Source organism: Neolamprologus multifasciatus, chromosome 18, assembly GCF_963576455.1.
Source record: "Neolamprologus multifasciatus chromosome 18, fNeoMul1.2, whole genome shotgun sequence".
NCBI classification, from domain to species: Eukaryota; Metazoa; Chordata; class Actinopteri; order Cichliformes; family Cichlidae; genus Neolamprologus; species Neolamprologus multifasciatus.
In genome coordinates, this window is record NC_140456.1 from 19,261,756 (window position 1) to 19,277,403 (window position 15,648).

Here is a 15,648-nt window from a genome sequence, read left to right on the forward strand (position 1 = left end):
TGCTCAAGATAAGATTTAAAAGTGCAAAGAGAAAAACACATTTGCCTTCTGCTAAAAAGATATTGCAGTATTAGCAGGGCTGAAGAGCAACAAAAATGTTGGAATAAGTCTCATTCTGTTTACATCATCAAGCTGAAAAACATCTGGAACCAGGATTTAGATAATACAGATGTTGTCTGAAGGCATCATAAAAACGCTACATGGCAGATTTTAGCCTGTTGTAGGATCTACAGGCTTACAGTCGTATTTAAAGCATCTCCACTGTCCTGCAGAATGATACAAAGATAAAACTAAAACAAACAAACAAAAAAACGCCTCAATATCATACATTCATTTTTCTTATATTCATATTACCCTGTCTTTGCTTTCTCTTAATGACCGACAGATACTGAAGTATTCACTCTCTTCTGGCTATGAAAAACAGAACATCCATAACAGTGACTTCTGAGAAAAGGTGACGGGAAAAAATGTAGATCAATCCAGTTTTTGCTTTGATGGACCTCCTTCGGGAGCGACCCCCAGCTGCAGTAGTGAAAAGCTGCTCCCGTGTCACCGGGAATTGGTGCACCTGTGCTCCAGGCCAACCATGAACCATTCCAGCTTGGCTGAGATCAGCAGGTTGTAACTCATCAGGACTGTTCTCAGACTCTGAGTGCTTCGAGGAACACAAGACAGCGATGGAGTCACCACTGGCCCCTGGTGGTTGAAATAGGAAACACAGCAATGATGTGTAGTTTTTAAAATGGAAATGGGGAAGAGCATGAAGCCTGTGAAAATGTTCGGAGTCACCTGGAAATGAGATTGTTGTTGAACTGGGCTATTATTGACAGTAAGTGGTTTAATGACTGTCATTAATGAGCCTCGGTGTGTTTTAATACCACATTCTATTACCTAATATTATAGTTAAAAAGATCTTTTATTTCCTATTTGATGACTATTTTTTTATTGTAGAAGCACAGCTGATTTTTTTTCCTGCTGTTTAATTAAACTTTAATTTAGTTAGTTCATTATCTGGAGCATCCATCTTTTTTATGGATGATTATAATATAATTGTAAAATGGAGCAAAAGTGTTTACCACTCGCTTTATAGAAAAGCACAAACTGACTCTAAACAGCATAAAAATGAAAATTAGATTAGATTAGCATCCAGATAATGGTCTTGGAGGCAGAGCTGTAAATTAAAAAATAGCACCCAACTAAGACTGTCCGCTAAAAGGTAAAGACGGGTTCACAAATAGGATGATAAAATGGGAGATTTGTACAGGATCAAAGGAATCTTTAATAAGGAAGGCTATCAGTCCTATCGGTCCTCCGGATGCTGCTTAGTTGGAGCCAAGTTGCTTCTATGACAGGACCGAGCAGTAGATCCAAACTATTTAGAGAAGAAGCAGGTACGGGCAGCACACTAGTGAGAAGCACTTTATGAGGCTTGAACACGCTGAAAATTGAAAATATTAGCAGTGCTACTCCTCAGCCTGCTAGCACTTATGATGCAAATTTGAAAAATCGCAGATGATTTTCAGGAAAGTTGAACGTCTGACTTTGACCTTGAGGTCAACGTCACTGGGATTCAGACTACTTAGAGATTTCTAGCAGATACACCAATCTCAAAATCCTGCGTCGCCTCATTCATGAGTTATCGCATTCACAACCTTGGGTTACCACACTGCCAGCCTAGCAGGGTGACGACAATACACCGTCAGCCTTTTACATCTAAGGGGTAACAAGAATACTGTCAAAGGTTTGACATGCTTTGTCGTTTCTTTGACATAAACAAAGCAAAATATTATTATTATTTCAACTAAAAATAATTATTTCTATATTTGTTAGTGCTGTACTAAATTTTCTATTCACTTTACACCTGATTGGATGATTAAAAATATGAGTTTTCATGTCAAATATAATTTCTTTTTGGGTGAACAGCAAACCTGTGCTCACGCACATTGAGCTTAAGTTTGTGGTCTTGCCCTTATTACTTCTGAGAACAACTTTCTCACTAACAAAGTATGTTCCATTATCTTCTTCATGTCCTGAGGAAGGAAAGCTCGGGTCACACAGCATAACATCATCGCTTCCAGTGCACGGAGATTCCAGAAAGACTCACACACTTACGAGAAACCAGGATATTTCCACGCCAGAGGAAGCTGATAATGCCTCTGGATCACATGCACACCAGTGGTAGAGAACCCCGTTACATGTGTTCCCTCACGATGTGCGAACTTTTATCAACACAATACGTGTCGTAATGTGTCTGATGTGCTTGAGTGACAGAGACACTCAGTCAGCTTTTGGATTTGCAGGTGAGAAGACTTGCAGACTTTAGTTTGACAGTGAAAGCTTCTATGGAGCTGAAATTCTACGTTACCTAAAGAAAATATCTGAATCCAAGACATTCAGAAATTTTGTGGCCAAATTTACAGCTAGTCTACCATTTGCACTTACACTGAACGGCAAATCGGTGCTTACTGGGAGTGCTTATGAGCTTGTTTGCAAGCAATTTGTCACTGTGAGTGTGTCTTACGCTCAGCTGAAGGCGGGTGAGGATGAGCAGGTAGTTGTTGATGTTGTTCTCCAGTCTCTGCAGCAGCAAAGTGCCACATCCTGCCGGTCTGAGGCTCCTTTCAGACTTCACACCCTCAACAAGAAGCCTCAAAGATGCAACTATCTCTCCTCTCTTCTCCCGCTCCTGCAGTTACATGCGCATCCAGAAAAGGGAGGAGAGGTAATAAAATGTTTGGCAGCACTTCATTATGAAGCCCATGACTTATGGTGCAATTTTCGATCGTTTTACGTGTAATTTTTCTTGATTTAGGGAGTAATTTTCAGTACCTAAAAATACTTAGAACAAAAAGGTTTTAAAAGAAAGAATAAACAAATTATACTTTAAGTATTTTGCTTAATGTGAACCTTTTGTGTATATCAGCATCCTAATGTTTCCCAAATTACCCAAAGACGATGAACCCTAAATGTCTATTAGTAATATAAGAAGGGGACGTTAAGATATTACATAATACAGCCCACAGCCTTAATGAGGAAGCAGTGTTTGTCTTTTCCTCTAAAATAGCCCAAAGGTATTTTTTCTACATATTATATTGACAGTGTAATCTGGGCCTGCTTTATAATAACCCTAAATGTGTTCACTGCTAAATGCTCACAGTGCAATTTGTTCCTTAATTAGTTTAAATCCTCCAATTTGATACCAAGTTGTTCTGTTGTGCCTATTGTGCTGAACATTACACCCTAAATTCAAACAAAACACACTGTGAATACTGGGAAATTACACCATAAGCTGTGGGCTGTTGTACAAAGTGCTACCAAATGTTTTACTGCTGCGGTGGAGGATGGATTCATATGTGTGCCAACATTACCGATTTGTGTTCCCAAGATGCTGCGTGAAGCTCAGTGCAGGGTAGCTGAACCTGTGTGGAGAGGGTTGCCGAGCCATTACAATTACTCTGCAACGGAGGAGACACGGGAGAGACAAGTGACAGAGACAAGACAGACAGGTGGACAGGCTGACTACAGGTAACAACAGACGGATTAGATACAGCATCCAGATGGAGGTTGTGAGACAACCCATTTCTTTAAAATAAATCGATCTTGAAGCCAGAGAGAGAGGCAGTGACATTCTTACCAGTGCACTGGACATCTCAGGCACAATATTCAAAGCCTTTCTGGCTGCTCTACTGCACACAAACTCTGTGGACTTGGTCTCACTGTCCCACACTTCAGAGGCTATCACACAGAGCAGGAGAAGTCCTGGATAAGGTCAGAAATACATGCTGAAAGTGAGCCGTCCCAATAAAGTTTGTAATAAAAGACTCATAAGTGAACCTTTTGTACTCACTGCTTAAAGCCATGCCCTGCTTGGCTTCTCCTTATGAGTCCACATTTGTTCCATTAAGAGATGTGCCCAGAAATTGAAAATGTGGAAAATGCCCAGAGTCTGCTGTGGTGTCCTGTTTGTCTTCTCACCACTTCATTTCCCACCTTCTCATTCAGTAGTGGGAAGTGCGAGTGTTATCTAGCCTGAGAGCAGGATGTGCTCCAACTTCTCTGCTGCGCAGCATAACAGAATGTTATAAACTGAAAGTGGCATTTTATTGATATCAGCGAGACTATTTTGCTTCTGAGTTGGCTGTCGTAGTTCTCGGGGAATAGCATCGTTGCTGGAAAACAGGTTAATGATCTATTATTGTGAAAGAATCCATTGACACAGCTGTCCTGAAAGATATTTACTTTTCGTCCAGGTTAGCGCTGGCCAATAGAAGTCACAGCCAGGGTACATAAACGTCCTCAAACTGCCAGCAGGTGGGTGTGTGTAAGCACCGTGGGTGTATAACCTGTGTGTGATGACATAATGCATGCGTGACTTAATGTGTTTAGAGAATTTGAGGCGCCCTAAACGTCCAGCAGATTGCAAATGTTTCATTTTTTAACAAAAGCTTATAGAAAGACACAGCTTGTAACTTCTAAACAGGCTTGCGGTCTTTGTAGGCAGGACAAGGTGACATCACTGGCAACGTGATTACCCACTCGAGGGTCGCTTAATAGCCTGTAAACATGACAGAGAAGGAGAAATGAACAGTCTGCACCCGGATGCATGCAATCACCCACCGGGTTGCGCTACCTTTAGGGTCGCAGCTGGAGGACGAAGCGGTGAGGCTCCTGTTCAGCTGCCATGTGAGGTTTAAGGTTAAAAGGAGGCGCATTAGCTGTCAACACACATGGACAGGAGACAACGTGTGGAGTGCACCATTCATCTTCATTTTCAGTCACACGCGCTCATCCTCCTACCACCTCAGTCTGGACATTGATTGAGCCCCGCTGTCTTCACCTTCCTGCACCCGAGCTATTTTTGCGTGTCATGATTAAGACGCACGACGCTTAATATGGGACCTTAAAGTGTTTGCGCGCGCGTGTGGTGGTGGTGGTGGTGCCACATGCGAGCAGAGAGGGAGAGAGAGAAAGAGAGAGAGGGATGCAGAGCATGACCGAGCATCAACACTCAGTCTATGTTCTGTTTCCCCCTCCAAGCCTCCCTCTGTTTCTGCAGTCGATCCCGGCCGCTGTTAATTAAGACGAATGCGCGACGCCGATCCGCATATGATGAGCGGAGCGCCTGGATTTCTGCACACGAGGAGAAAACTGCGGTCTGTAACACTGACGGTACCCGCATTGCATCACGGACACGACACCCGGTACCCCGCTGTCTCCCTCCCACCTCAGCAGGCGCAGATGAGGAGGCTGTAGCATCTTATCATAGAGTTTCTTTGACTTGTGCAGCCGCGCTCTCAGGCGGCCGGCTGCTGTTGCTCATGGTCTCCAGATTCAGCCAACAGCTGGCTGCTCCTCTGTGCGCCGTTCTGGAGGCGCAAAGCCGGTAATTACGCGCGTGGCTGACAACTTTGGCGCGGCGCTGTATGGAATGCGCACCAGCAACAGGCCATTCTCTGGGATCTACAGAGATTTCCCTTCCTGGGAGTAAAGTGCGATTTTCGGGAGTCATCTGCAATCCGATCGCCTCATCGACTGAGTGAGCGCTACAACCTGTGGCTGTGCGCCACTTTATTTCTGTCAAAATCCTGCTAAGGCGCAATGGAAGGACAGAGCTGACGGTTTTGAATACGTAGCCCGGAGAGCAGGGGAAAAAGGGAGAGAGGAAGACAGCAGCCCAGGGAAAAAACGTGAGTGCACAGCTGAATCAGTGTCTCTTTTCTGTCTTTTTTTAAAAGTATCAAATGTCACATAATGTTCCAAAGTTTGCTCATTCCAGGGTCAAGGGCAAATTCTAACTGAAGGTCTAACTTGGCTTTGGTGTATTTGCTGGTGTTCAGGTTTCGTTTTGTCTTTATTTCCTCTCAGTTTTCTTATTCTCTATCAGCTGTATCAGCCAACAGGAATTAAAAACAACTGAGAAACTTGGCACACAAAACAGAAGGGGCACAGGTGGTTGCACATCTTCATGTTGCAGAGGAATGACTCAAGGTGCTTGTGGCAGTGTGGCTGTATCACACATCTATGCCAAATGTTCCATAACAAAGCAACTTTCCCAGTGATCCGTATATATACACCACCAAAACATTCATTTAATTCTAATGACAGGCCTTTTATATAATACGGAAGAGCGTCTTACCTCATGTAGACACCGAGGATCAGTGGGTAAGAAACACATCAATCTGTCTGTGGGGTTTTTTTCCTCCTGTATGCTGGTGCCACACTGGCCTCTGTGCACAGGTGATAGATTTCTAAAAACTCCTGTAGAAATGGAAAGATGTGGGTCAGTGTGCTGGTGCTTGGGGCTGCAGAGCACCCAGTTTCTCTGCTGTCAGGACCACAATACACACAATACCTCTGCCCGTTTATGAATGCCAGGTCCTTGATATAATGATGCCAGTGACACATATTCCTCTCAAGGTTAATGCAAGGCCGAGTTGGAAGCCCACGGTGCATATGAACACGAAGAGCATGAACAATTGTTTTTTGTGAACGTGTGTGTTTCTGTGTTTTTAGGTAAAATGCCACAGTGGTCTCTGAGGGCCTGGTTCATTTTGGTGCCTGTGGCCCAGCGCTTTGAACCGGTTGCCTTGCCAACAGTCAATAAGCTGCAGCCTTCTGCAGGACCGTCAGCCAGTCAAACTAGTCCCCACAGGAAGTTATGATGTTTTTTATTCAGGATGACCTGAGACTGGTTCAATTTTTTAATGTGAGAGATACAATTTCAAGAATTTATTAGCAACCCGCCATTTGGTGGTAAAACTTTCTAACAATGCAAATAGCAGTTAAGAAAAGACTCTTTGGTTTGGCTTAAAAAAAGTTTGAAACGTCCTGAAACCAAACAGAAAACAATATTGGCAGACATGAAGGTTTTTTTGTTTTGAAGCAGTGAATCCCTGGAACAGTGGTTATCGTTTAGGTGTGAGGCCCACTTGGCAGCACATCTGTCAGGGCAGTAGATTTCACTGCCAGTATGTAGCACCTCTGAAAAGCCTTCCAGTGAAAGCCCAGAGAGATGACTGCTTGCAGTATAATTACACCACACATGTGGGGAAAGGAAATGATCTGAATGTGTAGCAAGTCTTCTTGTGTGAGCGTTTGGAGGTGGATACTAGCTCTCTTGAGACACACACATGCACAGATGGGTGACAAATTATAGGAAAAACATGAACACTTGTGCAGGGTTTTCTGTCTCAAATAGGCCTTTGTGTGTGACCATTGATTAATCTGCACAGAGGAATAGCAATGATCCTGTGTTTCTTTACCTAACAGAAATCTGTGCATTTTTCTGTATTTTATAATTGAATAAATTAAACACTACTTAAAATATAGTCAGTACAGTCCTAGTAGTTATCTTTTTTTTCTCAAGTCCACTTCTGCCTTTAGAGGAAAAGGTCACTCCAAAGCATGTTAAAACATCACATCAACAAAACATTTCTATCCTTGTTTGAATGTTCTCTTACTGAATGACAATGCCCATATTCATTAGTATGAGAATGGCATGAATCATGAGCTGTGGCCTTTGGATCAGTGTGTTTGGTAGGACAATGACCCATCCCTCCAACTGAGCTCCAGAGATCTGAAACTGTTCTGGCAGCACGCGGTGGCCCGACACCTTACTAAGCCACTTTGCCTTCTTTTTTGTTTTATTGTTTCTTTTTATTTCCACCCATCTGTTTATACACACCACAGTTTTATGACTCATAAGAGGAGTGGTTACAAATACTTAAAGGGGATCTGCTGTAGTGTTCATTACCACAGAGCAGAACTATAAAATACTTCTTGTGGAAATGTTTGGCAGCAAGTTTTCATGCAAAATGCACTTGCAGGCAATGCATATTCTCCCTCAATCCATCCATTTGTCTGTTTTCTTAACCACTTGCCTGATTCAGGGTTGCAGCGGCACCGGAGCCTATTCACGCTGTTATTAGACCAGAGGTGTGATACACCCTGCTTGGGTCTATAGTCTGCTGCCTAAATCTATAGGCGTAGAATAAAGTGTGTTAGAGAGGGGAGTATGAGAAGTGAACTGCAAAGTTATGATTATAATTTATTCTATATTCTATAATTTGGTGTTTTAAAGTTGGTGCTGACAGCACTATTCAGCACATTTATCCAAAAAATTGGTTCTTTGAGTTTAAATCTTTCAATTTCACATCATTATTCATGCCATTAGATCACATCCGCTTCAGCTTTGAACCAGTTTCCATGTGCTCGTGTGTGCTTTTACTTATTTTTTATTTATTTCTTTACTTTTGGACGAATTGTCAGAAAATACTTTTGTTGCGTTCACTGACTGAAGAATGAAAAAGCTTTGCAGAGAGAAATGCATTTTCGTTTCCAGCACAATATGAGGCATTTCCAGCTCGCACATTTTCCACATAAAAAATCTCTTATATTTTCCTCATTTCATCCTGAGAGTGTGCTGCTTTCGTGCTTCAAAGAGTCAGAGAGTTACTGTCATTTTAGCTCAGATTGCATCAACACGAGAATGTTTAAAAATTTAAGGCCACACGATACAGATTTCTCATGTGAAACTCAGCGTAATTGTTATGGGAGGCGCTAAACGGCCTGAGAAAACAGTTGCATCTTGTCTGTGGCTCCCAGAGGAGATTTCTAAAGTCAGTGAAAACAACTTTGATCATGTCATCAGGGTTATGTTCGGTTTTAGCACAAAAGAGTGCAAGACCAACTCAGTTACCCCGCAAATGATGGAGGGCTCAATTACACACACTAATGAGTTGCTTTATGGGAATTCACTTTGACCTTGCTTCAACTTTGCCTACTTCACTTTTCATGTTTGAGAGATATTATCACACATGCTGACTTATCTTTTTAAAATATCTATGAAGGATTTAATGCAGTCAGATGCTGTGACATAGACCGACAAACAAGATCCTCTACAGGCTTTGCCAAAAAGTGATTGCTGGTATTTAAACTGATGTAAATGACTTGCTGACCTGTAATCTCTCAAACATATCTCTCTTGAATGATATCAAGCCATTTTGAGACACAAAGTAGAAGCTGCAGTCAGTAATTTTTTTATAGCCTTGAAAACATCTCATTAAGATAAAAAAAAAAAATCTGCTTTTAAAGAGACAGCCGACCAAAATACAGGATAAAAAAACACGAGTGAGGGAAATAGGTATTTGATCCCCAAGCAAAACATGATTTAGCACTAGATGGAGAAACCCCTGTTAGTGAGTACAGCTATAAGACATTTCTTGTAGTTGCTCACCAGGTTTGTGCACATCTCAGGAGGGATTTTAGCCTCTTTACAGAAGCTTTCAAAGTCTTTTAGGTTTCTTGGCTGGTCTGGAGACTTGCTAGGCCACTCCATGACCTTAATGTGCTTCTTCTTAACGTACTCCTTTGTTTCCTCAATGGTATGTTTTGGGTCACTGTCATGCTGGAAGGCCCATCTATGACCCATCGTCAGTGTTGTGACTGAGGGAAGCAGGCTCTCGACCAAAAGTTTATGGTACATCGGTGCTAATTTTGACAACAAAATTTGATTAAGTTCATCTAAATCTTTTACTTTTAGGCAAATTTTAGTCAACTAAAGATCACTAGGTCAAAGTAGACTAAATCTAAAGTTGATTTTGTTGACTGAAATATAATTTTTAAAAGTTTGTTGTGTTTTTATCAGTGAGAAGTGCTCCACACGGTTTACAAAGCGTCTTATTCTCCTTGACATTAAGTACAAAATGTATCCATATGTCTGTTCCTCTCTTTCTCTTATGAGAAGACCAGGTAGTTAGCCCCCCCGCCGCCGCCGCCTCCATCAATCCTGTTTCTCAGAGGCAGATAAAATGTGTGCACCTAACCTTACTTCACAAGGAGATTACCTTTGACCAGATCACTTTCACACTCATCCCGCTTTTGTACACTACTTAATAGTTCTGATTGGATCTCATCTCTCCAGAAAAGTTTCATCTCGTTTTTATTCATTGACACAAATGTCAGTACATTTCCATCCCAGTTTTTGTACTGGTGCATTCGTTTTTATTTAGTTATCGTCTTGTTTTTATCAGAAGAAAAGGTCATTGATAAAAACTGATCAAAATTATTGGTCAGTAAAATGAACACTGTTGTACATGGCTCCGTCCTTTGTCCCCTCAATGTAACAAAGTCGCTCTGTAACCTTAGCAGAAAAACAGCCATAAGGCAGAATGTTTCCACCTCTGTGCTTGATGTGGGGATGCTGCTCTTTGGGTCATACACAACACGGAGGATTGAGCAGATGCCAAACAGCTTGATTGTGGTTTCATCTGACTTTCTCCTAAACCTTCTCTGGATCATTTCTATGTTTCTTCCATTTCCAAATAATCACACCAACAGCTGTCACCTTCTCACCAACCTTCCAATCTGCTGGAACCATAATTGCTGCTGGGTTGGGCATCACTTATTTAACTCAAATGTGTATAACACCTTCAAAAATTCGATTGGTTACAGCCTATTAAACCCAAAATATAAAAAAACAATATACAAGGACATTAAACGTTAAAAACAACAACAACAAAAAACAACATAACACCAGAAATGACTTTTTTGTCACAACACCTCGTCCTGACAGCCTTGCTGGGATATTGTAAGGACTTCTTTCTGACACTCATTGAGCCATAAAGCTAAGCCCACTACATTACTCATCACACTTGATCAATCCAGTGATGACTCAAATCGGGAGCAAAGGAGAGCTGGGTCGTCCATGATGTTTGTCCCAAACAATCTCGGCAGAGCCGCAGGCTACCCGACGCCCTCGCACTAAAGCACGAAATAAAATGCGAACATCCTCAAGTCCAGTAAGTCCAAAGAGAGACAGACAGCAGCAGCAGCGGCAGCACAGTGAGAGTGGAGGAGGGAGGCGGTGTATGCAGCCCAGCCTCACCAGCGCTGCTGTGACGCTACAGCCGGCCGTGGCTCTCAATCCGGTGCACCCACCTCGCTTTGCACCATGCAGGAGGTCTTACGATAAAGAAACCTGTTACTCTCTGCACACGAGATGGCAGGCGGCAGCACAGAGTCTTCCTCCTCCTCCTCCTCCTCCTCCACAGACTGATTAGCGGGCGACTCCTGAGAGTCTTGGATTTCTTTTTTGTGGGGGTCTTTAATGAGGATATTGCCGCAATGGTGAAAGACAAGGCCGAAAACAGGACGCTCCAGTACCAGCAAACTTTGGTGAGTTTCACAGATCTCGGTTTGAGTCGTGTGGAGGGCTTTCATGGATGCTTGTTTGACTGGAGGACGGGCGCAGCTGGTGCCTGTTCAGCCGTGTCCTGGACGAGAATAGCAGGAGAGTGTGCAGCTCCTGTGTCCAACATTTCTATACAAAACCAAATAAGATATCTATTTTTTTCTTTTAAAATATGAAGAAAGGGTTTCGGTGTGCTCCCCCTCCTGTGATATGTAGCGTCACTCGCTGCTCTCCAGTCATTCACCTTGATCCACAGGTGTTGCATCACTCTCAGCCTCTGCGTGCACCCACCCTCCTAATTAATCCCAATCAATTCCGATGTCACCAAACCACGTAAGATTAATTAGTTCGGCTTGCAGAATCTCATGTTTGCCTATCTATATTAACCTCATATGTGTCCTAATTGCTTATTATTTAGATGTTAATAACCTTGAAATACATATCAGAGCCTGCTGGGTGCTTTTGTATTCCAATCATGTCCTGTATTTTCTTATCTTCTCCATTTCTCCTGCACATCTTGGTGTCCCCAGTAATGCCCCCACCCTCCCCTCTTTTATCTTCCTCTCAGCCCTCCTGTCTGTGAGAGTGGCCCCTTGCACATATGAACTAAAAGTGGAGTGTTTCTGAATATTAATTTCCTCGTGCACTAGTTTTCCTCACTTATGTCATTTCACTTGGCTGACAGTGATACCCTGGAGCACTTGAAACAGTGATATTCAGATAAAGGGAACAAGAGAGACAGACAGATTGGCAGGGAGTCAGTCAGGCAAAGCAGTGGATTAAAGTGTCACCCTTCACTGATTTGTGAGCCTGGTCTGCAGTTGTCTTTTAGCTTCTGGTGACGTGTTTTTTTTGTCTTGCGTGGATTTGCACATGTGGACTTGAGATCTGTTGGTCAGTCTTGTGTTCGTGCAGCAGCATAGGTGTTAAGTGGTACAGAGGTGTTTTTGCTGTTCTTGTTTGTGTGGGGGATCAATGCCGCGCCGTGTGCCTGAGCGTTAAGATCAATAGTAATGTAAAATGGCAGTCGGTGTCTCTGAGGATTGGAACGTGCCATCTATCCCCAGAACCTCCTCTGGCCATAGGACTGCGATCAATGATTTTATCATTCACTCCCCGTACAGCAGTCCATTACCCCAAAAATAGATATGTGTGTGTGTGTTTCTCCACATGCTTGCCATGGTGCAGTGTGTCTCGTAATGCTTCCTATAGGTACAAAGTGGCAGCGCTATTCATCACATGCTTTCGTGCAGGTGAAACATCTGTGCTTCTCCTGGGGAAAACTGAGAGATGGATACAAATAAAAAAATCTGATAAGTAAAGGCTCGCAGTGTTTCTTCAAAGTGTGGCTGCAGTCTAAAATTGGATTCTAATGTTGACAAAAGGATCTTTTGTGTTTTATTGTTTGCCATCAGCAAGATTCAGAGGATTTTCAGTAATGCTTGGATTTTGGCAGCAGAGGAACACGGGTGCTGTAGCAGGACTGAGCAGATGACACGGAGCAGATAGAGCGATATGGAGATCTGTTTGATAACTTCTGCCGGATGAGGAAGCGCAGAAACACCATCCCTTCATTTACACGTATTGTAGTCCAAAAAAAAAGGCTTTCCCCTCCTGTATTTACACTATACTGGCAAAAATCTTTTAATACACCGAGCAGCAGTTTTTACAAGACAATGAGACAAAAATAAACCTTTAATTTATTACTGCTGTTGGAGCTGGAGCTTTTACAGCCTCTCAGCGCTGCTGTGACAATCCATTAAGAAAAGCTGTGCTGGGTATTACAAACTTGTCATATAAATGGTACTAACAACTGAATAATTGATACAATTACATTGCAGATGGCCATGTTTGCATTTCTTATTACAGCCACCCCTAAAGTAAACTGACTTCTGAGATGTAAATAATACCCACTGATATATTGCGCACCGATGCTGCACAAAACCCCAGCTCTTGGAAATTGCTTTGGAAGGAATTCACAGTCTTCACCGATGTCTCTGAGCTTATTATCCAAAGAGAAGAGCAAAAACTGAGAAAAACAAGTTATTAATAACCATTGAGACTTTCACAAGAAGGAAGCATGAATGAATTTGATCATTTTAGGCAGTAGTGGTTGTTTTCTGCAGGAGGAATCTGCGTGTGACAGTTTGAAAGCAAACAACAATTTGGCGCATGGGTCACTGGCTTCTACAACTGTCAGATGCAGTGGCATGCTGGGACGGCATGTGGCGGCTTTCTGCCTCCCCGCTGTCTCGTGGGACGGAGGAATGGAGCAGGTAAAGTGAAGAAGAGGCAGGTCAGAGACTGAAAAGAAAAGAGACAGACGGTGTTGTGGTGACTTGGTTGTCGAGGTGTTGCCGCTTCCATCTGAAGCTTTTTCAAAGGCCTTTCTCAGAGGTGTGGGAGGTCTGAATGTGTCATTGGGTTTGCGTGTGTTTTCTCTTTTCAGAAGCGTGGGCAAGTTTGCTCTATAGGTCCTGCATGTGCAGTTAGTTTGTGATTATACGTGAGTGTGTGTTTGTGTGGGAGGGTATGCACTGCACCTACGCATATGTCTGCCTACGTACACAGTCTTAAACGAGTGCGTGGTGAAGTCGTTGTCAGAGCAGATGTCAGCAACAGCCCGTCCGTGTCCTTCCCGCAGCAGGAGGCTTTTACATTCGACTGCTGCAAGGATCAAAGTCCTCATCCACCTGAGAAGGAGAAGCCAGCCACGCTTCCCCGCCACTATCACCACCAACACCACCACCAGAGCACTGCAGCGCCGTAGAAATATACAGCACCTACTGTACACATGTTGAAATATCTTTTTTAAAAATGTATGGATGTCTACACAAGGTGTTTTTTTTTTATTTGTGTCTTTTAGCGATCCAATTCTTGCTATTTTAAAATCACTTTCAGCGTGTGTGTGTGTGTGGCCGCTGACTATATAAAGCAACATTACTGCATTTTTATGTAAAGAGAGCACACTGTGGCACACCAGGAAAGAAATCAATTTGATATTTTCCCAGCGAGACCGAATTTTAGCATGTGGATTTCAAATTCTTGTATAGATTATGGAGATTTTCTCAAAAATGTTCCTTTATTTAATACAAAAACCCAACTTAAGTGCATCTTTTTCATACATGCATCCATACAAATACAGTGCTAACACACTATTTTCATAGCCTGCTAGTATGCACAGATTGCCTCTAGATCAGCAGCGAGCAGGTGCTCTGTCTACAGAAAACTGGACTCACCAGTGTGAGTCTATTGCCTCTCTTCTTTCTTTTGTATTGTTTGGTGCAAAGTGTCACAGACCAGTTGGGTTGGTAAATATGAACATGCTGCTTGCAGTTTACTTGTGTCACTCGGAAGGATTTCTGCCTTTTGGAATTAACAAAAGTGTTACCATTTCTCTCAGTGCCATTTGGTGCAGCTAGCTTCAAAAGTTGCCTTTGCGCTCTATGATAAGAGCTCTTCAGGATTCAAACACTGTATACATTTATATTCATATATTTTCAGCCTCTTTCTCTGTTGTTGTTGTTGTACACACACACACATACACACACATAAAAGCGCTGTCTCTTCAGGGGGGTTTAGTTGCTCATAGTCAGCATTCTGTTCGTTCTCCCACACAGACGCTGGCTCGAGTCCATTTCAGGTCCTGTCACTTCCCAATAGTGCTGTTACCTGCACACAATTGAACAGGCCACTGCAGAGACTGCAGACAGAAGAAAATCTTATTTTAGGTGCTTCTTAAAATAGCCCGTGCTCATTGTACTGTGTTCATGAGCCAAATGGTATCCATTAAAAAAATGCATAGTAGCCATTAAAAATGTTTAAATGGTTACATGCTCTGTGGAACAACTTCAAAGTGGATGCAGGGGACAGTAACTTAAAACTCAAATAGTGAAATGTTGACAAACCAAAATTCATGATTAGCAACGTGCAAAACAAAGCGGTGGACGAGTAAATGTGCTCAGTAACTAAAAATGCAGTAAAGGTCAATGTCAGAGGCAATACACATTTATCCTATGATAATAACGGCATAGTTTGTTGATGTGGCAATAACTAATTTCACTAATTTATGTACTGTTGAGCAATACTGAAAGCACAATATCAGGCTAAATGTGTAACTGTGCTGACGGGTGGGTGATTAGGGTGTACGGCAGGTCCTCAGCTCTGATTCCAGGCCACCTGGATATTTTTTGTCTTAACGTCATCCCGCTGCTCTCTTTCCTTACACTTCCTGATTTTCTCTCTACTGCAACTCCCCATGTCACTGGATATATTCCTTTTCCTTTCGGTTTAGGAGAGATTGCCGCCTGTGTGGAACGTACAGGAGGCGGCACACATGACAAACACTCGCTTGCTGTGAAATCACTGAGCTGTTACTGCTCTGTTCTTATATTAGTGCTGTCAAATGTCATACAGATTTTATAGTAGAGAGCTGGCAGGTTAAAAAAAAACCTTTG

At 42.6% G+C, this 15,648-nt stretch overlaps 2 protein-coding genes across 7 annotated transcripts in view; one reads left to right on the top strand and one right to left on the bottom strand.

The window, feature by feature from the left end:
• Nucleotides 1–8: 8 nt before the first annotated feature.
• On the bottom strand, nucleotides 9–4,225 carry thpo (thrombopoietin). 2 transcript variants are annotated; one of them, XM_085139509.1, is made up of 5 exons: nucleotides 3,848–4,225; nucleotides 3,635–3,759; nucleotides 3,369–3,419; nucleotides 2,522–2,686; nucleotides 9–696 (listed from the first exon to the last, which is right to left on the bottom strand). In XM_085139509.1, exons 1-5 carry the CDS (start codon nucleotides 3,858–3,860, stop codon nucleotides 550–552), a joined length of 501 nt encoding a protein of 166 aa, XP_084995635.1. In that variant the 5' UTR covers nucleotides 3,861–4,225; the 3' UTR covers nucleotides 9–549. The 2 variants fall into 2 exon arrangements, with proteins under 2 accessions (XP_084995635.1, XP_084995634.1); XM_085139508.1 differs by having other exon boundaries at nucleotides 3,369–3,455; nucleotides 3,848–4,211.
• Nucleotides 4,226–4,665: 440 nt separating this feature from the next.
• The window catches only part of clcn2a (chloride channel, voltage-sensitive 2a), a 64,220-nt gene continuing 53,237 nt past the window's right edge, over nucleotides 4,666–15,648 (top strand). For 2 of the 5 annotated variants that reach the window (XM_085139490.1, XM_085139493.1), the window contains exon 1: nucleotides 9,605–11,175. In XM_085139490.1, coding sequence (XP_084995616.1) covers nucleotides 11,125–11,175 — 51 coding nt within the window. In that variant the 5' untranslated portion in view covers nucleotides 9,605–11,124. Of the gene's footprint in view, nucleotides 5,688–9,604; nucleotides 11,176–15,648 lie in introns of those variants that run through there. The other 3 variants (XM_085139494.1, XM_085139495.1, XM_085139492.1) reach the window with 3 other exon arrangements.

What these genes read in the sequence shown, in the direction of transcription:
- thpo (XM_085139508.1), bottom strand. An exon ending in CTGAGATGTCCAGTGCACTG is followed by an intron (nt 3,456 to 3,634) that starts GTAAGAATGTCA and finishes CCTCCGTTGCAG; the next exon opens with AGTAATTGTAATGGCTCGGC. An exon ending in TCACCCGCCTTCAGCTGAGC is followed by an intron (nt 697 to 2,521) that starts GTAAGACACACT and finishes TTCAACCACCAG; the next exon opens with GGGCCAGTGGTGACTCCATC.